At 65.2% G+C, this 25,542-nt stretch overlaps 1 protein-coding gene across 4 annotated transcripts; it reads right to left on the bottom strand.

Annotated features, from left to right (window-relative positions):
* Positions 1-882: 882 nt before the first annotated feature.
* On the bottom strand, positions 883-25,248 carry ELN (elastin). 4 transcript variants are annotated; one of them, XM_076354757.1, is made up of 34 exons: positions 25,095-25,248; positions 18,183-18,236; positions 17,676-17,702; positions 17,456-17,488; positions 16,140-16,184; positions 15,435-15,512; positions 14,737-14,802; positions 14,604-14,651; positions 13,407-13,478; positions 13,143-13,169; positions 12,863-12,934; positions 9,762-9,803; positions 9,205-9,270; positions 8,865-8,909; positions 8,634-8,717; positions 8,475-8,543; positions 7,418-7,522; positions 7,278-7,325; positions 5,726-5,839; positions 5,585-5,644; positions 5,283-5,429; positions 5,112-5,171; positions 4,352-4,474; positions 4,085-4,138; positions 3,722-3,856; positions 3,493-3,540; positions 3,027-3,068; positions 2,752-2,811; positions 2,272-2,313; positions 2,134-2,160; positions 1,826-1,867; positions 1,578-1,607; positions 1,407-1,457; positions 883-1,277 (listed from the first exon to the last, which is right to left on the bottom strand). In XM_076354757.1, exons 1-34 carry the CDS (start codon positions 25,171-25,173, stop codon positions 1,228-1,230), a joined length of 2,145 nt encoding a protein of 714 aa, XP_076210872.1. In that variant the 5' UTR covers positions 25,174-25,248; the 3' UTR covers positions 883-1,227. The 4 variants fall into 4 exon arrangements, with proteins under 4 accessions (XP_076210872.1, XP_076210876.1, XP_076210874.1 ...); XM_076354761.1 differs by lacking the exon at positions 14,737-14,802; XM_076354759.1 differs by lacking the exon at positions 16,140-16,184.
* Between the last annotated feature and the right edge of the window lie 294 nt (positions 25,249-25,542).

Raw genomic sequence — 25,542 nt, 5'->3', positions numbered from 1 at the left:
CGTGGTCAGGAGGGCGGGGGCGGGGCTCGATGGTGAATGAGGGCGGGGCCGGGGAGCGCGGGGCTGCGGGGTCTCGCGGGGCGCTGGGGCTGTCACCATGGGCAGGGCACGGGTGTCCCCAGCTACCCTGGGCTGTCACTGCGGGCAGGGCACGGGTGTCCCCATCGTCCCCTGGGCTGTCATCGTGGCACGGGGCATGGGTGTCCCCATCATCCCCCAGGCTGTCACCGTGGGGCAGGGCATGGACATCCCCATCATTCCTTGGTCTGTCACCATGGGACAGCGCATGGATGTATCCCTTGTTCCCTGGGCTGTCACCAAGGGCAGGGCATGGGCATCTCGGTCATCCCCTGGTCTGTCACCATGGGACAGAACAGGGATGTCCCCCTCATTCCTGAGGCTGTCACTATGGGACAGGGCATGGGCATCCCCCTGGGTCCCCAGGCTGTCCCCTCACCTGCCCCCTGTGTCCCAGGGCTGTGACCGTGTAGTGGGGCAAATGGCATCCCCAGACCAAGGACGCAGCACGTCCCCAGGCTTGGGCAGAGCCACGGGCACAAGACAAGGGGGCAGCACCACCCGTCACCACCACCACCACAGGGAGGGGGACAGGGACACCAGACGGAGCCAGAGTCCTTTAAAAACTTGTCCTTTATTAGTCTGTCGGAAGCGAGTCCCTCTGTATAGGGCGTCCCACCCAGTTATAGCAAAGTGAGTAACATGAAGGGACCGAGCCCCTCCCGCCCGCGGCCCCCCGGGCCGGGGGGAGCACGGGGACCAGGGGGGGGGCCCCCAGGGTGACGGGGACACCCCCACACACACAGCCCCCTGCCACCGGGACCCCCTTCCCTCCCTCCCTCCCTCCCTCCAATGTGGGGTGCCCTCATCCTGTCCCCACCCCCCCCCCGGGGTCAGCTCCGGGGCTGGGGGGGGTGTGACACCCCAAGACCCCCCACCAAATCCCGCAGGGAGCGATAGCACCAAGGGGGACGGCTGCTCCCCGCAGTTTATTCCGCACTCCCTGCCGGGCTGGAGGGGCTGGTGGGGGGACGGGTGCTGCCGAAGGCGCGGGGTCCCTCCTGGGAACGTGGGACCGGGGATGGCCCCGGTGTGGGGGGGGGGTCCGGGGTTTTGGGGAGGGGAGGATGTCTCAGCTTTGCTTGGGATTTACATTCTGGACCATGCAGTAGCACCAAAGTTCATGAGGTCATCGGTGACGGCGGGTGGTTACTTCCGCTTCCTCCCACAGTACTTCCCTTGTGCGCAGCCCACGCCGCCTGGGGGGGGATGCACAGGGTGAGACCCCCCTGCACCCCCCGGACCCCTGGAGGGGTGGCTGGGAGAAGGGAAGGGGGTGCAGGAGCCGGCCCCAGCGAGGCAGGGTGTCACCCGGCAGCAGCACTCACCTCTAAAGCCCAGGGCACCGAGGGCTCCTCCGAAGGCCTTGGGGGGCTTCCCTGTAGGGGGGAGGCAGAGCGGGGTGAGCGGGACCCCCACCCCACTTGGCCGCTGGGTGCAGGGGGGATATGCACCCCACCCCACCCCAAAAATGCCCCACTCGGGGGCTGGACACTCACCACCAAATCCCAGCTGGCCGGCGACCCCACCTGAAAGCAGAGCAAAGCCCTCAGCACCCAACGAGCACCCACATTGCTCTGCCCCGCACCCCCATCTGAGCACCCCCCGGCTCAGCCCAGTCCCTTGGGTCCCTCCCCAGGCCGTGACCGTGTCCCCGTGCCCCGTGGGCTGTGCGTGTCCCCGCGAGCCAGCCGGGCACCAAGATGTGCCCCGGGTGCGTGCCAAGGTGCCGAGCTGGGGATGGTACCTGGAAATATCGGTGACACGCCAAAGCCAGGAACTCCAACCCCTGGGGAAAAAGCAACAGCCAGTGACAGCCTGTGACAGCAGTGCCACCCCAAACCTGCCTGGCTGGGGACACCCTGGCTCACTGCAGGGACACGAGCCGCTTCAAGAGCCCCTGTCCCCGCCGGGGCACACGCCTGGCTTTGGGGTGCTCTCCCGGGCAGTGGTGTGTCCAGCAGGGGACAGCAGCAGGGTGGGGACAGCAAGCGGGGACAAGTGTGACGTGGTAGGGTACACGCTCCCACCCCAGCCCCAAACTGCGGCACTCACCTGGCTGCAGACCCCCAACACCAAAACCTGCGGGATAGGAGAGCCCTGGTGAGGGCAGGGAGTGTGGGGACAGGGATGGGGACAGGGATGGGGCTCACCCCTCCAGCCCCCCTGGCCGGAGCAGCCCCTGCTCCTTACCTGGCTTGGGAGGTTTCCCAACAGCTCCTGGATACAAGATCCCTGTGTCAGAGAAGGGCATCAGTGCAGCCCCCACGAGGGCTCACTGTCCCCGGGGCTGCAGCCAGACCCTGCTATGAGCCCAGAGGCTCCCCAGGCAGGGACCTGCATCTCCGCATGTTGGGGACATGGTACAGTACCGTCCCCTGTCCCCCTGGCATGGGCAATGCTGGTGCTATGGCCCTCGGTACCTGCTCCGTGATGGCATTCCCTTCCGATCACACCCCAGGAGCAGGGCAGGCGGCAGACACAAGATGGGGCACAGGGCACGGTGACAGTGTGGGGTCATGGGACCGGGAGGGGACAAAAGCGACCCTGCATCCATCCCCTGCATCCCATCATCCTCTTTCCGTTTCGGCACTCTGCCAGCATGCCGCTGCCACTCTGCTCCCTGCACCCCAGCCCTGGGGAGCCCCGATGTCAGGGGCCAGCATCACTCACCAGCACCAAGCCCACCAACTCCAAGGCCACCGACTCCGAGGCCACCGACTCCGAGGCCACCTATGATGGGGAGCCCAGGTGAGCGCCAGTGGGGATGGGCAGCGGGGCAGCGTCTGTTCCGCTCCTTGCCCAGCCCCACGTGTGCCTGTTCTTCCTCAGGCAGCCCCGCTCCCCCCATGCCCTAGGGGAGCATCCCTCTGCCCGCATCCCTCTGGGGGAGCATCCCCCTGCCCGCATATCCCCGTTGCCCGGGCTCAGCTCCTGCCAGCACCTACCTGGGATGCCACCGACCCCTGGGACTCCAGCCCCGGGAACACCTGCCAGAGAGAGACCATTAACCCCTGTCCCCCTGCAGCCCGGCACCCACAGCTCGGTGCACCCCCAGCCAGTGCTCGACCCGCTGGGGTGGCCCTGACACCCATCCTGAGTGGCCCTGGCACCCATCTCACAGCACCCAGAGCAGGAAGACCCGGAGGGGGCTCACCCCCTGCATGACACATTGCTGCAGGCAATGCAGAGCAGGAGAAAAATGTCCCCAGGGAGTCCAGGGGAGGGGGCACAGGTGGCACTTTGCACCCACGGGTGACAGCACGCCACCTCCCACGCCTGGGCCACCCTCCGCCGGGGCAGCAGGGGGCATGCAGGGGACACAAAGTGAGGCCAGCACCCCGATGGCCACATGAGGAGGGTGCCTGGTGACGGTCCGAGGTGGACCTGGGGCAGTGTGGCAGAGATACTTACCGAATTTGGGAGGTTTAGCACCAGGCTGCACCCCTATTTGGGGGATGCCTGCAAAGTGGATGAGGACACCACGGTTAGGACAGTCATCCCTGCACCCCTCCCACGTGCCACCGTCCCCCATCCCGCCTGCATCCCCCCGCTACCCTCCACATGGCTCGGTGGCTTTTAGCATCCCCGGCCACTGCTGTCCCCAAGCAGGTCCCCGACCGGGATGTGACGAAGCACGTACCTGCTCCGGGGAGGATGCCGGTACCAGGTATCCCCACACCCGGCACCAACCCGGGCACGACGCCGACACCGGGCGTCACTCCTGGCACTCCGGCAACACCGGGCACCCCACCTGGCACCCCTCCGACACCGGCACCTGCGGAGAGAGGGCGTGAGACAGTGTGGGGGTGATCCCTGTGTGATCCCCATACTCCCGTGGGATGATATGCCCGGTGTGGGGTACCCACCCCTGAAGCCCCCCAGCTCCCCCTGGACCAGTCTGTGCCACGCCAGGGCTCATGGGGAGACCCCAGATGCCCACCGGGCGGGTAGGGCTGCCTGCTGTGGGCTGAGCCGCAAGCGATGGGCTTCTCCAGCGACTTACCAAATTTGGCTGCCTTCGCTGCTGCTTTTGCTGCTGCGGCCGGACCTCCAACCCCTGAGCAGAGACAGCAAGAGGGGGGTCAGTGTTCCCGGGGGGGTCGTCTCCAGCAATGCTGGACAGAGCCCATCCCTCCCACCTTGTCTGTATCCCCCAAGGGATGGCCATGAGTTGATGGAGACCACCGAGGTCCTCCTCATGCCTGTCCTGCCCCAGACCTGCTCCCGCACCAGCCATGCTGCCACCACCACCCGCCTTCCTCCTCCTCACCTGGGACACCTCCAACGCCGGGGACCAGGCCACCCACTCCAGGAACCAAGCCACCTACACCAGGAGCAAGGCCGCCCACGCCAGGAACTAGACCACCCACACCAGGAGCCAGGCCACCTGCTCCTGCAAGGAGAGAGGGAAGGATTTGGGCTTCAGCTCAGGAAGAGAGGTAGTGGAAGGAGCCAGCTGAAAAGGCATGGCAGGCTGGGATGGATGGATGGGTGGGTGGGTGGGTGGATGGATGGATGGATGGATGGATGGATGGATGGATGGATGGATAAACAGTGGGGTGGGTGGATGCTAGGGTGGATGGGTGGCTGGCTGGCTGGATGTGGAGTGGATAGATGGATGGCGGGGTGGATGGATGGATACATGGATGGATGTGGAGTGGTTGGATGGATGGTGGGATGGATGGAAGGATGGAGGTGTGGACGGATGGACAGATGAGTGGACAGATGGATACTGAGGTGGCTGGCTGGCTGGCTGGTGGTGTGGATGGGTGGGTGGATGGACTGATGTATGAGAAGGTGTATGGATGGTGAACCTGGGACCCTCCATGCAGACCAGCTCTCTGGAGAGTACCCCCTGACACAGCCAGGACCTCGTCCCACGTACAGCCCTGTGGAGAGCTCAACCCTCGCCCCGAGCACAGGGACCCTGTGCAGTGCTGGGCCTCAGCCCTGATGAGGGGAGCAGCCTGGGGTGGGGAGGCAGCAGGAGACAGGACATGTGGGATAACCCCGGAGAGATCCTGGCTTACCGTACTTGGCTGCTTTGGCGGCTGCTTTGGCAGCAGCGGCGGCCGCTGGACCTCCGACTCCTGGGGGAGAGGGGGAGCGTGAGAGGCAGCGATGGGCTGTGGTGGCCGCACCACCACCCCATAGCTGGCACTGCTGGGGACATCCCAAGCATCCCTTAGACACCGTCTCACCTGGTATGCCTCCGGGCACCAGACCGGGCACGCCGACACCGGGCACGCCAACTCCAGGCACACCAACACCAGGCACGCCAACACCGGGCACACCAACACCGGGCACGCCGACACCGGGCACGCCGACACCGGGCACGCGCCCTGCTCCTGCAGAGAGGTTCAGGGATGTGGCTGAGCAGGCAGGCTCCGTAGGCAGGGGTCCCGCTGACCTCCCCGCCATCCACAGCACCAGAGATGCCCCCCACCCTGCCCATTTGCAAGCATCCTTCCTCCCTCCCTGGGAAAGGATGGCGGTGACTCACCGTACGCTGCGGCTTTCGCTGCAGCCTTCGCCGCGGCCGCTGCGGCTTCTGGGCCACCCACTGCGGGGACAGAAGGGAGACAGTCAGGGGACCGGTGAGGCCAGCACCACCCCATCGGCTCGTGCCAGCCCATCCGCTCACCTCCAATGCCGGGCACCACGCCAGGAACCCCAGCCACGCCGGGCACGCCGGGGACACCGGGGACACCGGGGACGCCAGGAACACCGCCAATGCCGGGAACGCCAACACCAGCTCCTGCAGGCAACGAGAGGGGAGAAGTTAGATCTTGTTGCAGCAACAGTTGAAAGGTGGGACCTCGTCATAGGCGTGCTCTCGTCGTCGTGCTGCGGTGAGGAGAGCACCCCACCGCCTCGTCCCGGGAGAGATGCACAGCGGTGCAAGGGAGGGACTGGTCCCATGTCTCCCAAGAGGCCCCAGTGAGGATGGTAAATCTGCTGTTGTAAAAGAGAGGCTGGGAAGTCACCAGCATAGGGGACCATGATGATCCTCATCATCACGGGGGGCTCCAAATGGTCCTCATCATGGGGACATCAAGCCTTGCAGCCAAACAGGCCATGGAGAAGTGGCTGGTGGTCCCCTGTAGCTGCCTGGAAGGGCTGGGTGCCCTGGGCACTGGCCAGAATGGGAAGCTGCCCAGGGCAGTGACAGCTTTGACCTGCTGGCACTCGTTAGTGCCACAGGGACAAGCATCAGGTCTCTTCTGGAAGGGCCGAGTGCCAGAGGGGTTGTCCTGCTGGCCCCCTGCTCAGCAGGTGCCTGGCACCCCAGCACAGAGCACACACCCTTTAACTTGTCACTGCTGAGTTTCTCCCTAAATCCCATCCTTCCCTGGGTATGTGGTGGGATTTTTTTTCTACATGATGCAGAAGAGAAATGGAAGAAATGGCCAGCAATGGTTTAGCCCTCAAAGGAAAGCTGCCATCGAGCATGGCTGCTCCCAGGGGACTCCCAGAGCTCTGCAGTTATGATGCAGGAGAAGGTCCGGGGACCTGGCCATGTAACCTCTGGCACTGCCTTTTGGAGCAGCACACGGATCCCTCAGCCCCGCGTGGAGCCTTGGGGCCACTTCTGCCTCCTCTCTGCGCCCGGGCTCCCAGCTTCCCTGCTGCTTGGCCATGTCCCTCATCCCCTCTGGGCTCCTCCTCGCTGGAGCTCCCCTGGGGGTGGTTATGCCTGCTGGACACCTGGGTCTTGCTAGACCAAGTTGGATGCACTTGCTGGATCCCACCAGGTTTTTGGAAGGCGGTGACCCTGGGCAGGGGTCCCTCTGCCAGGCATCTCTGCCCACCTGGGCAGCGAGGCTGAGCCCGCGGGCACCAGACCCTGGGTCAGGTCTGCTGCTGGAAAAACGGATTTGGTACAAAACCCAAGAATTCAGACAAGGTCCAAAGACACAAGTTCGGTCTCATCTGTTCACCTCCACGAAGCAGCCTGCAGAAACCCCGGAGAGGGAGAAGGTCCTGCCCTGGGGATGAAGCCAAGCCCGGAGGCAGCAGCTGGGAGCTGGGCTGAGCACATCCCATCCCCGGATGCTTCACCGTAGTGAGCCATCAGGAGTGATCCCCAGGGAAGACCCGCCTGCCTGGGGGCACCCTGAGTGCCAAGGGTGGAGAGGGTCAGCAGGGGTCCCGGGGGAGCTGCTGGAGAGCTCCTCGCACCGCGCAGCACGTACCGAACTTAGCTGCCTTTGCTGCTGCCGCTGCTGCCGGCGCCCCGACTCCTGGGGACAAGGGAGAGAGGGACCCTCAGCCACCAGCCCCCACACCCCCCACAGAGCCGGGCGGTGGGGACAGGGCTCCTGGGAATAGTCACCTGCCACCCCGGGGACACCTCCGACACCGGGCACCAAGCCGGGGACACCGCCAACGCCAGGCACGAGGCCTGGGACGCCGCCAACCCCGGGCAACACCCCTGGACCTGGAGGGAAGCAGAGCAGTCAGACACCCCCCCCCCAAAACACCCCGTGCCACTGGTGGGGACACGGTCTCCCCCGGTGTCACGGGAGGCTCCGGGGAACCTGGCTTTGAGGTGGGCTCTCCACGCCTCCCAAACCAGCTGCTCAGGGGACCTGGGATGTACCCAGGATTGGGATTCCCAGCTCCCTACACCCAACCCATGGGTCTGGAGCCCGCCCAGCCACCCAGGAGCTTGGGGACCCCTGAGGTCCCCCAAGGCCGTGGTTGTAAATCCCAGCTGCTCCCAGGGCCAATGCGTTTCCTCTGGATGCTCCAATGAGCGGTTGTTTGCTACTCGCTTTTCTCCCGCAAAACAGCCAACGAGGGGAGCAGCGAACACGAGATCTGCATCACCAAGCACATCCCTCTGCGAACGAATGACGGCTCATTACAGACAACGTCTCCCCGGACGCCCCGCCAGAGCCTGGCACAGCAAAACCACATCTCTTATGGAGAAACCACGCGCGATGGGGACGTACTGCTCTGTGTCGGGCTGCTGCACCGGGAGGTGGCCAGCCAGCCCTCCAGCCACCGCTGAAACAGCTGCTTTTTGCAAACCAGGCTTTGCTACGCCCAAGCCTGGCTCTCCCAACAGGCTGCTGGAAGCTGCCCCCAAGGGGGCAAAGCCCCTCTGCAGCCCTGGGGGAGGTTTCGCACCTTGCTGCCTTCCACCCGCAAAAGCTGCTGGCTCAGCAGAGTGGCTTCACCTTGCCCTGATCTCCGTCAAGCAGCCGCTGGAGCCGGCGGCAGGGGTCTGGGGCTGGGAGAGCACCCCAGGAGATGGGGCAGGGGGTGGTGGGGCAGGCAGTGAAGCTGTGCAGCCCCAGCACCAATGCACGGCTCTTCCATGCCCTGAGAGTGAGCCCGGCCCCACAGGCAGCTGCCGGATCTGTCCGAGACAGTAGGGAACTCACCGAAAGCTCCTGCCTTCGCCGCTGCCTTCGCCGCTGCCGCTGCCGCTGCCGCCGCTGCCGGCCCTCCAACTGCCGGGGTAGCGGGAGAGAGTCAGGGGTGCGGGACGGGGGGAGGCAACCCTCCACGAGCCTCAGGGCCGAGCCCCGCCATCACCTCACCTCCGGCTCCTGGGACAACACCGACGCCGGGTACCAATCCGCCAACTCCCGGGATGGCACCAGCCCCGGGCAGGACACCGGCTCCTGCCGCAGGGGAGAAGGGGACCGTCAGCTCGGTGATGCAGGGACACAACCAGCATCCCCCACAGCCTGGGAGGGAGGGAGGGAGGGAGGGAGCAGTTGCCCCACTGGGGAGATGGGTGATGGATGTGCCCACGGAGGGCGACTCACCATATTTCGCTGCTGCTTTCGCTGCTGCCGCCTGTGCTCCGACTCCTGGGGAAGGACATAGGCAGCTGCTGAGGTCCCGAGACCATTCCCACCTCAGCTCCCCCATCCCACAGGGACCCTGGGGACCAGCTCCTCCTGTCAGCATCCAACCCCCTCTCCTTTGGGAGGTGACGCACCCCTCCAAGCTGTCCATGGGGTGACACTGCCACCCTGGGGCCACCAGAGATCCGGCAGTGCCCAACACCCCATCCAAGCACCAGCAAAGTGACCGGGGTGCCTGGTCCCCCCGCCATGCCCGTGCCAGTCCCCCACCCTGGGGCTGCCTGGGAAGGGAGCATACCTGTCCCGGTGGGGTACCCTGCCTTTCCTGCCCCGATGCCGGCTCCTATCCCGCCGGGCCCGAAGCCTGCAATCACAAACAGAAAGGCAAAGCCAGGTCAGGCACCGGCCCTAGGAACGGGGGCAAGGCAGACGGAGCAGCTCCCTTGGCCCAAAGGATCTCCTCCCTCCGGCGTCGAGGGATGTGGGGGGATGCTGGAGCCAGCTCCCCCCCAGTTGAGATGCCAGTTCAAACAATCCTGCCTGGAGCTGGCTGCGGCTCAGGACGTGTCCTAGCAGAGAGCCAGCCAGCCAGCCGACCGCTGCCGGTGCCGCGGCGTGCCTGTGGATTAACGGCTCCCAGCCCCGTGGCGTGGGATGCCAGGAGAGCTGCGTTGCTCCCAGCCGGGTCCACAGGCATCACGGCAGGGCAAGGCACGGGTCCCCTGAGGGACCACCTCACCCTGGGAGCGGGATGCCCCTCAAACCGCCCTGGGTGCCAGTGGCCACGAGGCCATGGCGGCAGCCGGCAGAGCCGCGAGGAGCTACGACCGCGGAGCGAGGGCTACGAGCACTCACCGTAGGGCAGCTTACCAGTGCTGTAGGGCAATCCATAGCCACCTGGAGAGGAGAGAAGGTGGCGGGTTAGCACCTGGCTGCCGGTGGCCGTGCCCCCTCTGCCCCGCGGTGTAGCCCCTCTCTGCCAGCCGGCTGTGCGGCACCAGCCCTCAGGGCTCCTTCCATTGGGATAGTAAATCCTCCGGGATACAACCCCCCGTGGTGGAGCCGGGCCAGGAGATGCTCTTCTCCATCACCTTGGAAGCAGCAGCTCCAAAAAGAGCCACCCGCTCTCAGCCCCGTGCGGAGGGCTGTGGCACCCAAAGCCGGTTTTGCAGGAGCCTCCCATGACCCCACTTCAGCGGGGGGTCCCCCAGGAGCCCCACGGCAAGAGCTGTACCCAGCTGGCTGCACCATGGCCGGCTCTAAATGAAAGGTCTTAATTGGAATCAGGGCTTGGGAACCTCTGCTGAAACGTGACCTCGTTAGGAGGTCGGTGCGAAGGGACGGGGAGGGATTACGAGCGGGAACATCGCAGGCAGGGAAATGTCTCCTTGCGAAAGAGCAGGATCCCACCACTCGGGACGGCGCAGGGATGCCTGTGGCTCGGCGGGGACTGTGCGCTTGGGAGCCGGCAGCACCGAGCTCCCATCACTGCTGGCAGCGGCCTAAGGAGGGGTGATGGGCTGCCACATCCCCGATGGGGACACCTCGAGTGGCACGTAGGGTGGAGGGTGTCTCGCACACCAAGCCCTCCCGCCGGAGGGGGTTGCGGGCAGGGTGGGGATGCAGCTGCCTGCAGCCAGAACGGGATTGCTCATGGCAAAGCATCTCCTTGAGCACGGGACACCACCCCCTCCCACCAGCCAGCATGTGGGGACCAGATTTCCCTCCACCCTTCCAGGGTGTCCCACGGTGTCCCACGCCAGCGCAGCGTTGCTGGAAGGCGAAGGCTTTCCAGGCTGCGGTGGCAGTGAGCTGTGCTGGGTGTCCCCCACCTTGGGGACCCCCCTTGCCCATCCCAGGGCACCTCATCAGTGCCTCACTCACCCCAAAGCTGCAGAAGGGTCTGGCACTGGGCGACACATGTGGAGGTGTCTCCAAGGGTCAAGAGTCCAAGCCCTTGGGTCTCAGAGGGTTTTGCCGGGTCCAAGCCCAACTCCCCACCACCCCCAGCCAGATGCGAGAGCAGCCCCTGCCCCGGGGCTGTGCGCACCCATCCTGCGCCGGCGTGGGGATGCCACCAGCACTGCTGTGGGGGGCTCAGGGCCAATGGGCACGCTGGCTGGCATGGAAAGGGCTTCGCACAGACCGATGCCACCCCAGTGCAGCTGGGCACTGGGGAGCAGTCCCCAGCCCTACGGCATCAGGTGGGACCCTGATTTCAGCCACAGCTTCAGGCTGAGCCCCCAGCAAGCGGGATGGTCCCGGGGCTGCCTCCTGAGCAGGGACAGCACAGAGCAGGAGCTGGCTAGGGCATTTGGAGCAAATCATCCAAAAAGGAGACTTTCCACTGAAAATGTTGCTTTCCCCGCTGTCCCCTTGTCCCCTCTCGACCCGGACCTACTGCAGCTGGGACACAGCGCAAGGGACACGGGGATGTGTGGCAGCCCCTGGGTCCGTCCGCAGCATCAAAGCGAGAGCCTTGACAGCCAGCCCAGCGTGTCCCCGCGTTGCCAGCCCCAAGCCCTCAAAGGTGACAAACTGGCATCCCCCAGCGCCCCGGGAAGGACCGGGGTGCCAGGCAGCACCCAGCAGCTGAAACCACAGCTGGGGACACCACCACTGTCCCGTTGGTCCCTGCAAGAAGCGTGATGCACTGACGGGGCTCCCTGGCCAAGGGGATGGATGTCCTCTCCTGATTTATTTAACGAAGGCTCCCCATAAAGTGGGTCAGCCGGCAGCGGCGTCCCATCCAGGCCGTGGGCCACTGGCGGGGCTGCCACGGGATGGAGCCAGGCACAGCCGCGCCATGCGCCGGCGGTTTGCTCTCCACACCAGGCACCCCATGAAAGGCTGTCTGGGGCCGGGCTGCAGCCAGGAGGCCAGACGGTATCCGATGGCGGCGGGGCCGAGTCGCCCTAACGAGCGTAACTCTGCCTCCGTGGGAGGAAGCCGGAGCGGGCCAAGTATTTCTGCCGCTGTTTGCGGCGACGGGCCCCGGTGGGGGGAAGCCAGCAGAGCTGCCAGGGCTGGCGCCCGTGCTGGGGTGGGACCTGCTCCCCAGGGCTGGGCTCCCCCCACCGAGGCTTTCCTGCCTGCAGCAACTTGTTTCGGTAAGTGGGAAAATGCCCGTGGATCTACTGGCTCACCAGCACCCCAGAGATGCGGGTCCCCTCCCAGATCTGTCTGCCCTCCTCCTCAGGGATGCTCTTGGGACCAGTAAGCTGGCAGCGTGGCCCTTGGAGGGCACAGCACTTGGTGCTGGCTGCCTGCCACTGCCTGTCCTGCCGCTGTCCCTGCGTGGGCACGGCCGGCTGGGGACAGGCAGAGCTGGCACCTGGCACAGGGCTGGGAGATGGAGGTTCCCGGAGCAGTCCAACCTGGGAAAGGGGTGCTGAGCACCCCCAGACTTCCCTGGGCTGGGGTGGAGCCTCATTTGGGTGGGCAGTGGGGAGGGAGACCTGCCTGGAGCTCCAACCCCACCGGCACGTCTGCTGTTGGTGGCCTTGGCTAGAGCTCCTTGAGCCAGGACGTTTGGCCCAGGTGAATGCCCAGCGATGCCCGGCACAACCCCAGGAGCCACATAAAGCAGACAGTCCCTGCAAGGGCTGTGCCTCGTGCCAGGAGGAGCCGGCAGGGACAGCCTGGGGTGGCTTGGCCCAAAGCATGTCTCCAGAACATGCTCTTTCCTACCTTACAACAGCTGGAGAGAGGCACAGCATCGTCCCCATGGGCTGGGGGCAAGACCAGCAGCAGCATCCAGGCAGCTGCCCGTGGGGCTGCGATAGGCAGGGCTGCTGCTGGACTCACCTGCCCATCACCCCTTGCTCTGTCCTCCTGCCCCAAGGCCAGCATGGGCACTGCCCGGTCCAGGGGACCCGGGGGCACGTGGAACGGCGGGTCCTTCTGGCGCTGCTGGGGGTCCTTCACCCCTAGCCCCATTGGCTGTGGCAGCTTACCTGGGAGCTTAGGAGCTTTGATGGGATACCCCAGAGGGACACCAGGCTGCTGACCTCCAAAACCTCCCAGTCCTGCAAAGCCAACAGCAGACTCTCACCTGGAGCCCGCGCGCAGGCTGCCACCAGTCCTTGCAAAAGGGGAGCGCCCCGGGGCACCCCGGGAGAGGAGAGCGGGTGGCTTGGGAAGCCCTGAAGCATCTTCTGGCATGGGGAGGCCATGGCTGTGATGAACAAGCTTGGGAAGGAAGAGAAGGATGGGCGAGAGAGACAGGACACTCACCAGGGATTCCTGCGAAGGCTCCTGCTCCTAGGCAGAAACACAAAGGTACCCACATGAGCCTCGGGGCTAGTGCTCGGGGTCCAAACTAGTCTGCGTGGGCTGTGTGGGCTCAGCCAGAGGTCAGCTTCACTCGCCCACATGCCCTGTGGGGCTGTGACCCCAAAGGATGGGCTGGAGCTAGCCCCAGCAGGACGGGGATGAGGGCAGAGCCAGCCCTGGACCTGCCCTCCACCCCGGTGTCTCCAGGGGATCGAGGGGACCTACCTGGACCTTTCGGCTTGACTCCAGCACCAGTGGGTACTCCAGGCAGCACCCCTACACCGGGGAAGCGGACACCTGCAGCAGAGACCGGAGGGGCCAGGTGAGCGCAGTGGGGCATCGTGGCGTTGCTGGTACCCAAGACCCCTGCACTCAGCTCCCAAATCCTTGTCACCCCTCTCTGGCTCAGCACTAACTCTTGTACCCTGGGACAGGGTACCTTCATCCCTCGGGGGCTTGCTGGGACCCGCCCTGTGCCAGCACCCCCACACCCCCTGGGCAGAGCTGCCAGGGAAGGGTTTGCTCCAGCCCTGCGGCTGCCTGTGCTTTGGGGCAGTGGGGGGAGGTGGGCTGCCCACGCAGGAGCTCAGGGTGCCTGCAGGGTACATGGTACCCACGAGTGGGTCCCACTTGTGACAACAAAGCACCAGCCCACGCCATGGTATAGCCAAGCCCGGGCATTGCTCTCTGCCCCAGTTATGTGCAGTGGCTTCATGCAAGCTGGGGCTCTCTGGGGATTGGGGGGGGGGGGTCCTGCTCACTGAGCCCCGACCCTCCAGGGGCAACAGGCAGCGCTTTGGCCTTGCAGTCATTTGGGTCGGGGTTTTGGTGGTGGTGTTTTTTTTTTGGTTTGGGTTTTTTTCCCTTTTACAAATGTCTTTCATTATAACTCACGCGTTTTCAGACATGGAAAAGACATTCCTGACCAGCAACACACTTCTCCTTCTGACAATGTCGAAACATCTTGTTTTCACAAGTTTTCCTCCCCCAAATTACTTTGCAGTGAGGAATTCCTCTCGCCCCGCCACCTCCTCCCCCTCCTTCCCACGCCGTCTTTGGCTGTGCAAGCCGGCCCTGGCGTGGTCTGTGCCAGCTCCTCTCCCGGTGCTGATGCCGCCTGCTCCCGCGGAGCTTGGCACGAGACCCCCAGAGACGCAGGGTCCCCCCGCCTTTGGCATGGTGGAAATGTCACTACGGCCCCAGCAAAAGGGTTTGGAAACTGCAGGGAGTGGTGATGGGGCAGGCAGGGAGTCGGGCAGGTGGGCAGCACGGGGCTGCACGCAGCCTTCTGCAGGGCAGGGTGCTCTGCCTGCGTGGGCAGGGCAGGCGGGAGAGGTGTTATAATGCCCCAGGGTGCAGCTGGCCACAAGGCCATTGACTCAAAGCGGGGTGCTGCTGGTGGGGTGGGGACCCCCAGCTCACCTGCGCCAGGGAGCACGCCGCCCGGGAAAGCTCCAGGAATCCCAGCACCTGCCGGGCGAGAGAAAGGCGGGGATGAGCGCCCAGCCGGAGCCATTCCCCGCCCCGGCCCCCTGCTTCGGGGCCGTGCACCTACCTGGTACTTTGGGGGGTTTCCCTGCCGCGCCAACCCCGGGCTGTACCCCGCCCGGTACCACCGCACCTGCAGGCAGCAGAGACCCCCTGAGCCCCGGCACACTGGCTCCTGCCCACCCTGGCAGGCATGAGGACGCGTCTGCCCCGGGGTCGGCTATGCTGGGGACAAGGGGTATTTCCTACCTGTGGAGACCCCAAGGCCACCAGGACCAATTCCACCCACGCCACCAATGCCAGCACCTGGGGGCATTGGGAAGAGGAGCGTACCAGTGTGAGATGCCACCGCTGGGCTACGGGTGGCCGGAGAGGTGCAAAGGAAGGGACAAGCTCAGGACAGCTCTTGGGGGGTGAAGGGGACACTGTGAGGCAGCACCGGGGATGGGTCCCCCAGACCTGGGCACAGGGACCAGGCAGCTCAGTGCTCTCCGCTCCTGGGGGCTCGGGCTTGGCCAACGCCCCTTTCTCAGCACACCAAGACGTGCCAGGGTCCCCCCGCATCAGCGGGGATCCCTGCGGGAGCAGCACCTCCCACTTGCAGCCCCCCAGCTCCATGGGGAACACTCTCCTAACCCAGCCACCCAGGGGACACCAGGAGTCCCTGGGGGCTGCCCAAGACCCGGCATTGCCTTGCCTGGCATCGCTGCCTTGCCCGGCATCATTGCCTGGCCCAGCACTGCATCGGACACCCTCAGCACTCACCAGCTTTCGCAGCAGCCTTGAGCGCAGCGGCAGAGACAGCACCTGGGAAGACGCCTCCGGGGAAGAGACCCGCAGCACCTGCGGGGAGGAGAACAACCAGCGTGAGCATCCCCAAAAAGCGGCCGGCGAGAAGGTGTCCTGCCCTCCACGCCGGCCGTGGTGGGCGCAGGGGGTGGTGAGCCGTGGGGGGCTGCGCGGGGGTGCCGGGGGCTGGCGTTAGGCTGGGCAAGGCGGTGGTTAGCAGGCGCTGACCTGTCCTGCACCGGCTTTTCCCTGCGTCCCCCCCAAATGCTTGCTCCCATCCACATCCCACCAGTCACCAGCTATGCCCAGGGCACCCTGCGGTGTCACCGGCTGCTCCGCACGCTGGGGTCCCCTGTGGCCCCGGGCAGGCTGGCCGGGCCACATGCGGGCACTGTCCCCCTGCTGCAGACACCATGGGGACCCCGTGTCCCTCCTCGCCTATCGCTGCTTGGGGTCACCCAGCCATGGTTGGTGCCATGATGTTGGGGGACCACAGGGCTGCCCGTCGGTGGCTGCTGGTCTCTCAGGTCTGGGAAGGGCGCCCAGCCCAGATGGGACCCACCAGGGAGGCTACGGAGAGCACCTGATGGGGACGAGCCACATGCTGTCCCCAAGGTGGGTGTCTGGGGACATCACTCTGGGGACAGTCCAGAGCGAGGGCGGCCGGTGGTCTGTGCTCACCTGGCTGCAGGCCAAGTGGGCCGAGTCCCCCGAGTCCTCCGACCCCTGGAAAGAGAAGTGGGGTGAGGTAGGGGGGGACAGCCGGGGCCAGAGGAGCAGGAGCGTGCCGCTTGCACCATTCCGGTCAGATGGGAGCACACCCCGAGGACGGGCACAGGGACGGGTGACAAACATGCCCGCCAGCATCCCGGTCTCCCATCCCGCCCCTTTCTGCCTCGCCCGCCCCCCACCCCGCCGGGCCACGAGGGGACGGAGCCGAAATGTTTATGGCTGAGGAATGAGTCCCTCTGGCTCCGGCCAGCGCTGCCTTCCAACATCTGGGGCTAATCAGCCCTCGCTCCCTCCAGGCGCAAATTCCACTGCCTTTGGCTCAGGGTGCGGACACCGCTCCGGCTGGGGCTTCACGGCCGCGCCGTGTTTGGTTTTAATTACGCCGAAATAAAGGGCCTTGTTTTTCTTTCCACGAGCTGAAATCTGAGTAAACGGAGGTTGCCGGCCCCCACCTCGGGCTGGCGTTCCTGCTGCGCAGACGGGCAGGCTCGGGGGGCCGGGGGGGGTGCAGTGTGCCCCTGCCCTGGGGCACAGCGGGTACCCCTGGGGCGGGCAGGAAGGGGAGACCTGGGTCTCCGCCTAAAAGAGCATCTCTCCCTGGGCCTCGATGGGCACCGGGCATCTCCGTTGGCACCAGATTTGCCCCCTGCACATTCGGTCCCTGCTGCCCCAGCACCTCCCAGCTGTGCCCTGAACCTCCCCACCACGCCCCAGGCTCAGCGCCCTCGGGCTGTGCATCCTCCTGCCAGCATCTCATCTCTTTCCTGCTGATGCCCCCTCTCGCCCCCTCATTTCTAGGCCAGACGAGCCCTAGCGTAGGCTGCAGGAGCCCCAGCAAAAGCTGCTCGGCCACAAACGCAGGCGGGCAGAGGTGCTGCCAGCTTCCTGCAGGCACCGGCTCCCGGCAGGGCCGAGTGAGAGTTACCCAGCTTTGCGTCTCCCCGGGGAGCTTTGGCACAGGATTGCAGGCAGCAAGCACCCCAAAAGGGCGGTCCGTGGGGCTGGAGGGGAGAGGGCAGTGCGCCGAAGCAGGGGACAAGGGAGGAAGGCTCCCTTGCGGCTATGGGGGCTGGCCGGGTGTTAGTGTGGCAGGGCAGGGTGGAAATTGCCGGCTGCTGCGTGCCTTGGCTATGGGGGTGCCCAGCATTGGGGGGGGGGTGTCCCCTTGGCCACGTGGGAGAAACATGAGGCCAACAGGGGTCGGGAAATATCCTGGCCACTGGCACGGCCGGAGATGGCGAGAGAGCCAAGGAAAGCCTTTTTACCTGGTTTGAGAGGTTTTCCTCCAGCCCCGAGTCCTAGGGGAGAGCGAGTGGAGAGGGGTAAGAGCCATCCTTCCCCCGAGCATCCCCCAAGGGGGGGACACCGTGCAGGATGGGGCCAGCCTCGTGGCAGACCCCCTGCCCGCCACAAGGCAGCTCTGCCAGGGGTGCTGTCCCCCTCCCCATCCCGGCACACCCTGGGCAAAGGGGTCCCAGCACTCACCTGCTCCCAAACCTCCAACCCCAGCACCTGCAAGCGACAGCACAGTCTTAGCACCCATCGCTGTGAGCACCCACCACCCACCCACCCACCCATGACAGGCTCCTGGGGGTCTATGGGGAGGCAGAGAGGGTCACAAGGGTGCAAGGGGATGGGGCATCCCCCCTGGGATGTCCCCAAGCTTTTGGCTGAAACACTGGGGTCAGGCTGTGACCTCTGAGCACCTCCTGTGGCCAGGGCTGGGCAGGGTGTAGGTGCCACCCCTGGGCTAGTGACCCCCAGCATAAGCCTGGCACTGCCACCCAGTCCTGTCCCCACGCCGTGGGGCTGGTGCTGGGGCAGTCACCCAGGGCTGAGCGGCCAGACAGGGTGTCCCCATGTCCCCTGATCCTGTCTGGCAGGTCCCCAGCCATCCGTGCTGGCTCAGAGGTCCCTGGGGACCCCCCAGGCACCTGCCCCATCCCTGCAAGCAGGGTAATGCCTCCCCCGCCGCTGCCTGGACCCCCTTACCTGGGAAAAAGCCTCCTCCTGGGATTCCCCCTCCTGGGATAGCACCAGGGACCCCTGCAAGAGAAGAGACCCTCATTAAAATCCCCCCAGGGATCCAAGTGTATCCGGCAGGTCAGGGCAGGGGGCACCTCCTGGGACAGGGAGCGGCTCCCTGCGGAGGGGGTGGGATGCAGAGCCCCGGGGCGAGGGCGCAAGGGCGAGTCCCTGCCTTTCCTTGCGCACCTCAGTTTCTCCAGTGCGGCTTGGAGGTGCCCCGGCTGGGAGGCGGGAAGGGCATCTTGGTGGAGGTGTCAGCAGGACTTGGTCCTGCCTGGGAGGGAAGGACACAGGGCTGACATGGAGCGGGTCTGGCTGGTGTCCAGCTCTGCTTCCCAAAACCTGTCCTGTTCCACAGCCAGCACCGTCTCCATCACCTCCAGCTTCACGTGGCTCTGGGGGGACGGGTCCAGGCGTGGTCATGCATGGGGGGCTGAGGCTGTCCCAGTTCATCCCCGCAGCCCACGCTGGTCCTAGCCAAGCCTGAGCATACTTGGCTGTGGCTGCCCCATGCCCACGCTGCCTGCCCTGCCTTGCCCTGCCTGCTGAGCTGCCAGTGGGAAGAGCCAGCTCAGGCCAGCAGGACCGGGGTGTTGGACTGGCGGCACAGTGCTGAGACCCATCGAAACCACCTGCGTCCCTCTGCCCATCTCTGTGAGGCCGAGATAAGCACCCAGGTCCCACCGCTTTCCAGGGCGTCTGGGATGTTTTTTGGCCGGTTTAGACCCTGTCAAAGGTCTGTCTCCTGCAGACCACCAGGCAACCATCCCCCGGGTGGTCCCCCCTGCTCCATCAGGGCCATGGACAGGATGGAGGCTTGTGGGTGGGCTGGTGGCACAAGGAGGCTGCAATGCAGAGGGGTGCTCTGCTTTTGGCTGGAGCATGTTTTTGGCACTGGGGGGGGTTGCTGTGGGGTTTGCAAGGGGATTTGCAGGATGGCTGGCAGGGCTTGCAATGAGGCTGGCAGGAGGATTTGGGGATTGCCCGAGCCAAGCACAGGGCTGCCGTGGCCAGCACCCCTGCGGCAAGCTGCATCCAGCTCTCCTGCCTGCTCCGGGCAGAGGGGATGGAGTTCAGGGTGGACGGGCACCGGGGACCCTGCAGTGGCATCGATGAGACCTGAGGACCTGCTGTCCTGCTCTGAGGCTGCAGTGGCCTCCCCAGCACCCTGGCCAGGGTGGGGGGGACCCGGCACCCCCAGGAGCTGGGTGCATGCAGTGGCACAGCCCTGGCAACACCACCACAGGCTGCGTGGTGCCCAGGAGCTGGGCAGGGTAGCCAGCGCAGGCAGGTGCCAGGCAGGTGGCAAAGCTGGCACACCATGGTGGGGGCACATCATGCTGCACATCTCTTCTCCATCTCAGATGTGGTGCAAACTCGGGGTCCCCCCTCACTGTGCCCCATAGCCCCCCGCTTCGCCCCAACAGCTGCCCGCTGCAACGTGGCGGGGATGAGGGTGTCCCCTGAGCCCTGCTCACATGTGTCCCCCACCACCCAGGACACCTGGGATGGACCCCCAGCCCAGCTGCACAGAAAGACCGGGTGCCAGGCTGCACCCACACATGTGTCAGGACACACACGCATGCAAAAGGGGTGTCAGGCTGTGCGTGCACAGGAGATGTTGGGACACATGCACCGGCAGGACACACACCCACAAACCCATCAGGATGCACACGTGGGTGGAGGACCTGTCACACAGCCCCCACGTGCCCCAGCGATGTCAAAGAGCGGGGCTCAGCCCTGTGGCTGCCAAAACCACCTCCCAGGGCCCTGCCGGGGCCGGGGGCTGAACCTGGCCCTGGAGCAGCTGATGTCCCTTGTCTTGGAGGGGACATGTGCTTGGTCATTGCTCCAGCCGGCCGGCTCACCCCTCTGGCACAGCACAGCCCGGCCCAGCTGCCGGCCAGGGGTTTACGGAGCGGCTCCTTTTCCCGGCACATTCCCCCACCCACCCACCCCCAGCTTGGAAAAACAAATCCCAACTTCTTGCTTGTTGCCAAACAAACTCCGAGTGTCCACACATCGCCTGTCCTCCCCCACCCGCCCTGCTGGGAGGGGACACCCCACCGCCATTGGGAGCGGGATGGCCAGGATCTGGCTGGGGACCCCCGTGCCTGGGGCCAGTGACCATCCCCCACCAAGCAGGAGGGTCCCTGCTACGTTCAGCCCCTGTGGTGCCCCCCAGCCTCAGCCCCCCGCAGCCAGGCAAGGCCTTTGGTGGGTGATGATGGGCACCCCGGGGACCCAGGCTAAGCTCCCCTACCCCTCTGTCTCCCTGTTCCCTGCTGCCTGACAGAGACCCCCGGGGAAGCTGGGACAAGGCAGGACGGCTCACAGCCTTTCTGGGGTGCGTGGGCACCCTAGAAAGGTCCAGGTGACATCTGCCTGCAGCCACAGCTGCCATACTCAGCCCTTCATTGTTGTCACCCCCCTGGGCACTGCAGACCCTGGCAGGGGGGCTCCACTGTGGTGCCACTGCCGCTGCCCCCTCCCCGGGCGTCCTGCAGACACCATCCCAGGGCCAAGGCGCTGTGCTCATCCCAGTGCCTCGTGGTAGGTCTGCACCTTTTGGAGGATTACAGGGGATGTGCTGGTTCATCAACCCTCTCCATGCCCAGATCGGGAGGCGGAGGGGGTCAGCAAGTCCTGGCAGGAGCCTGGATGGCCGGGGGGCAGCAGAATGGCCAGGGTGGGGATGCCATGCGGCTTTGGGGAGCTGAGGCTTTCGCTCAGGAGCATCTCAGGAGGCTGCTTCCCCTTGCTGCTCTCCCTGACCAGCTTCTGCTGCCAAACACAGCCAGCTCTGCACTTCTCTTGAAGCTCTTTTACAAGCTGCCTTGGCACTGGGGGGGGGGGTTCTCGAGCCACAGGCTCGTCCTGGTGGGGAGGCAGTGCCCATAGCCCAGCTCAGTGTCTGCTCCCCGGTGCAGGCACTGCCAGGGGGCACGGGGGTCTCTGACCCGCTCGGCTCTCCAGCTGAGGACCAGCCTCAAGCAGCCAAATTCACCCCAGCATCACCAGTCCCACCCATCTTGCACCACCGTAGGCTGGGTGTTGACAGCAGCCCACGCGCTCGGCACGGGTTACACCATGGGCTCCCCGAGGCCGCACCGGGCTACGGCGATCGCTTTCCAGATGGTCTCTGTCCTTCCTCAGCCCTCTCCTTCCCCAGCCTCGGGGGCAGGAGCTCACAGCCCAGCTCAGGGTCTGCTCCCCGGCGTGGCGTGTCCCCCTTCGGCCTCTCCATCCCGCATTCCCTTGGCACATCGGGGAAGGGGAAACTGAGTCACCAGCCTCCCAGGACTGAAGGAGCTCTGCGCTGCCTCTGCCCCTGATCTGAGCCTGCCGGGACTCCGGGAAGTGGGGGTTCGCCTATCTCCCAGATTATCTCCTGGGCCAGGGCTGGCTGTAAGCCTGCAGAGCACGGGGCTGACCCCCAGCACCCCAGCACCCACCCCAGGGATGTCTTCTCAAGCCAGGGGCAGCATAATTTGCATCTGTATGTGCGGCCCCAGCTGTGGTAGGGTTTGACCCCAGAGGTGACAGGATCCGGTGTGGAGCCTTATTTATAGAAACTGGACTTTTTCTTCCATAGCTCTGTACCACAGGTCACTACCTGCAATATCCGCACTGTTTTATCACCTGCACTATTTCTGATTGACCACTGTTTGTATCATCTGCACCATTTCCACCTGCATCACTCCTTGCAGCTTTCTTTACAAGCCAGAAATACAGAGGTTTTCTCTATTTGACAGCTTATTTTCCCCTTCTTTTGAGACCGAGACCAGGATCCATCGCAGGACACGAGCTCACACCCTTGCCAGGCGGCCAAACCTCGGACCTGCCAGCGGACCTCGCCACCCTCCCTGCGCCTGTGGGTGAACGCTCCCGGAGGAGGCTCAGCGTGTAACCGCCACAGATATTTCCCCTCTTCCCTCACGCCACTGTTTTCTTTTTCTTGGGAGAATCAGTTTTGGAAACATGCAGTCTCCAAGCAACTTTGAAGCCGCACTGCATCCCGGCCTGAGCTCACTGGTAGCAGCTCGGGGGGGAGCAGGGGGGGCTGCTGTCGAGAGCCTGGCTCCTCTCCAGCCCCCCAAGGCTTCAGCTTTCATCTCCGAGCGCTGGCAGACAAGCTGCACCTTGCAAGTTGTTTGCAGAAGCAGCAGCCCCAGCAGGCCGGTGCCTCGGGGAGGTGCCCGGCTGGGAAAGGGAGATGCCATCCCAGCCCCACAACTGGTGCTACTGGCCCTGGGGCACCCTGGGGACACTGGGTGTCCTCGGAGGGTCTCCATGGTGCCCAGGCTGGGATGTCAGCACACCCGGTGCCAGCCTCGCTGCACCCACCCGAGTTGCCCCCCATGGCCCCTTTTGTCCCCACTCTGGGGATGTCGTACCCAGGGGACCCCCTGTGCTCCGGCATGGCAAGCCGTGAGGAGTGGATGGAAGCACTGAGGGACGGATGCCCCTCTCCAAACACTGGGACACGCTGCACTTGGCACCTTTTAGGGAAACATACGGCAGCTACCCCACGCAGCGGCCTGGATCCGGCTGTGCACGTCCCCACGGTGCCCAGCACAACTCTGCTCCCCCGGGGGGGTGCAGAGCAGCAGGGGCTGATCCTGACCCGCTGCTGGGACCTTCCTAAGTACTGCCAGCTGCTGCAAGCTTGGGGCTCAGCCCCTCGGCAGGGGCACTGCTCTGATGGGACAGTCTGTGTGTGCAGGGGGGCTCCCCCCTTTTCTCCTTCGACCCTGGGATCTCTCAAAGGTCCCTTTCCTGCCAGGCTGGTTTGGAGTTGCACCGGCAGCGGGTGCTGGAGGATGCTGCTCTGAGCCCTCTCCAAATGGGTGCACCCCCCAGCACCCTGGCATCCCCCCACCCTGTGCCACTGGCCGTGCCTCTGTCCCAGCTCAGTCCCCGAGGGCTGGCAGGGCAGGGAGCGTGGCTGAGCCTGCCTGGTGTCACGCAGCACACCAGGCTGCAGAGAAACTGGTCACTCTTCCACGGGGAAGCGTTCCCTGGTGTCCCCATCAACACTGGGACCATCTCCAGGGCCAGGGCCACCTCCTCTGTGAGCTGCTTCCCAAACCAGCAAACACCCCTGGAGATTGAGCCAGGGACTGGCGTGGGGCCAACAGCCCCAAACCGCTCAGAAACTGCTGCAGGTTCTCACCCCAGGGCCAAAGTCCTCCTGAGACTTTCCCAGCTGGCCACTGCTTGAGAGCTGGGGAGCGAAGCCACCGTGGTTCAGCAAGAGCATCACTGCCGGGGACGGAGAGTGCCCAGGACTGAGCTGCATCCCATCAGTGATGGCACCTTGACCCTGACCTGTAGCTATCCAGGATCAGGCACTGACAGCGGCTCGGCTTTATAGGCAGCTGCCTGGCTTGGCACCGCTCTGGGGTCACGCTGCCTGCATGGCCGGGGCAGACCAGCCCGTGGTCGGGGTCCCGGGAGCCCACTCCACTGGGGCAGAGCAGGGAGCTGCGGGGCACTGGCAGATGATGCCGTGGGCTGCAGAGAGCAGCCCCAAGGGCTCTGCCCTGGGCAAGGGGTGGCCCAGCCTGCAGCTGCCTGTTGCCATACACAGCCCTGGCACTGCCCTCCCCTGCCCACGGGATCCTGCCCTCTCCCCTCCTCTGGTCCTCGGTCCTCTGTGGCCAAGAAGCCCCATGCAATGGCTCTGGCACCGACCCCATCACTGATGCTGGCTCTGCCCATTGCACGCTCTCCATGCCATGACATGGGGCGACTACCGCCTGGCTGTCCGGAGGTGGCTGTCCCATCCCTGACCCCTCTGTCCCCACCTCGTAGACCTTTGCCCAGTTTGGACATTGCAGAGGGCTATAAATCTGTGCTCAGAGCTGCTCTCCCCCTCTCTGTGCGTGCTCATGGCCCAACCATGAAATGCGAGCCGTCCGGCAGGCAGGCACCTGCTGCGCTGGACGCTCCGGCTTCCTGACGCGGCACCGTGGGACCACACCGCTGCGCCCTGGCTTTCGCCTCCCCGCCCCGGCAGAGGGTTTGCTGCACGTGCGTGTGCATGTGCGTGTGCTGGGGTGTCACGCAGCCCCTGCTGCTGCCCGGTGAGGGACCGGCCAGCGAGCCATGACCCGTGCCATGCACTGGTGGATGGACCTGACGCTGGTGACACAAGTGCAAGGAGGACGGCGCAAGGGCCACCCCAGGCACCCAGAGCCTGCGTTTCGGGTGGGTCGAGCTGCTCTGCAGCCGTCGCAGCCCGGCAGGCTCTGTCGTGGCCACACACCGCGCAGCAGCTCGCACACATCGACTGCGAGATGCACACACATGCACACCCCCACTGCCCCTCCAGCTCACACCACCGTTGCACCGGGGGGGGGTGACGGGTGCCAGCTCCCCCAGTCCCTCGCAATTGCAATCCCCGTGGGAGCTTGGCAGCCACTCCCCCCCTGCGCCCTGCCTGCGTGTCCCCCAGCCTCTCGTGTCCCCCAGCCTCTCTTCAGGATGCAGCACCTCGCAGCCTCCCCCCCCCCCGACAAGTGCTTCGCGCAGCAGTGCCATTCCTGGACTGCCCTGTGCCACCCCCCTCGGTGACATCCTGCCCCACCCGGGCATGGCACATGCCACCCGCCGGGTTGGGGGGCAAAGAAGCCTGCGGGGAGGTGGCACCCGGGGGGGGGGGCTGCTGTCCCACCCTCGGGGATGTCCCCAAGGCAGGGCGAGGGGGCTGCCTGTCCCTACTCGGGGACACGCAGCCGGGGCAGACGTGGGGCTGCCCGGGGGGCTGAGGGGGGGGGCAGCAGCCGAGCCCCGGTGCCCGTGGAGGGTCCCTGCAGAGCCGGGGAAAGGCGCTGGCCGGGGCTAAGGGGAAGGAGCCTTTTCTTTCCTTACCTCCTTGCTGAGAAGCCGGGAGGATGGAGAAGAGGAGGAGGACTCCGGGAAGGAGGGGTGCAGCTGCCTGCCTTGCCATCTCTTGAAGCAATGCCCCCGTGCTCCCGCAGGCAGTGTGTTTTATCCCAGAGCTGCTTAATTGTTGCTTCCAAGGATGCGAGGGGAAGGGGAGGGGGGTTTGGAAGGAGGGAGGGGAAAAGGAGAGGGAGAAGGGGGGAGAGAGGCACAGGACACTACGTCATGAGGAAAGGGCAAACACACACAAGCCTCTCCAGCCGATTGGGCTGGCTGCTTGGTTATTTTTTTTTTTTTTTCCCTTTCCCCCTTTTTTTTTTTTTTTAATTCCTCTCCCTCGCTGCTCTCTCCAATCCGGGCGCGCCGCTGCCAAAAAAGCTGGAAGGGGGGGGGGGAGCTGCCGAGGCAGCCTGCGGAGGGAGGGCAGGGGGAG

Source organism: Aptenodytes patagonicus, chromosome 17, assembly GCF_965638725.1.
Source record: "Aptenodytes patagonicus chromosome 17, bAptPat1.pri.cur, whole genome shotgun sequence".
NCBI classification, from domain to species: Eukaryota; Metazoa; Chordata; class Aves; order Sphenisciformes; family Spheniscidae; genus Aptenodytes; species Aptenodytes patagonicus.
This window is presented reverse-complemented; position numbering and strand designations above follow the sequence as displayed.

Bases quoted from the DNA above. Each gene is read 5' to 3' on its own strand.
- ELN (XM_076354757.1), bottom strand. From the start codon at position 25,173: ATGGCAAGGCAGGCAGCTGCACCCCTCCTTCCCGGAGTCCTCCTCCTC. The intron at 5,172-5,282 runs GTGAGACGGTGT...CCTCTCCCCCAG, and splicing joins GGTGCCCGGAGGCATACCAG to GAGTCGGAGGTCCAGCGGCC. The intron at 2,812-3,026 runs GTAGGTGCTGGC...TCCCCATCATAG, and splicing joins AGGGGTCGGTGGCATCCCAG to GTGGCCTCGGAGTCGGTGGC.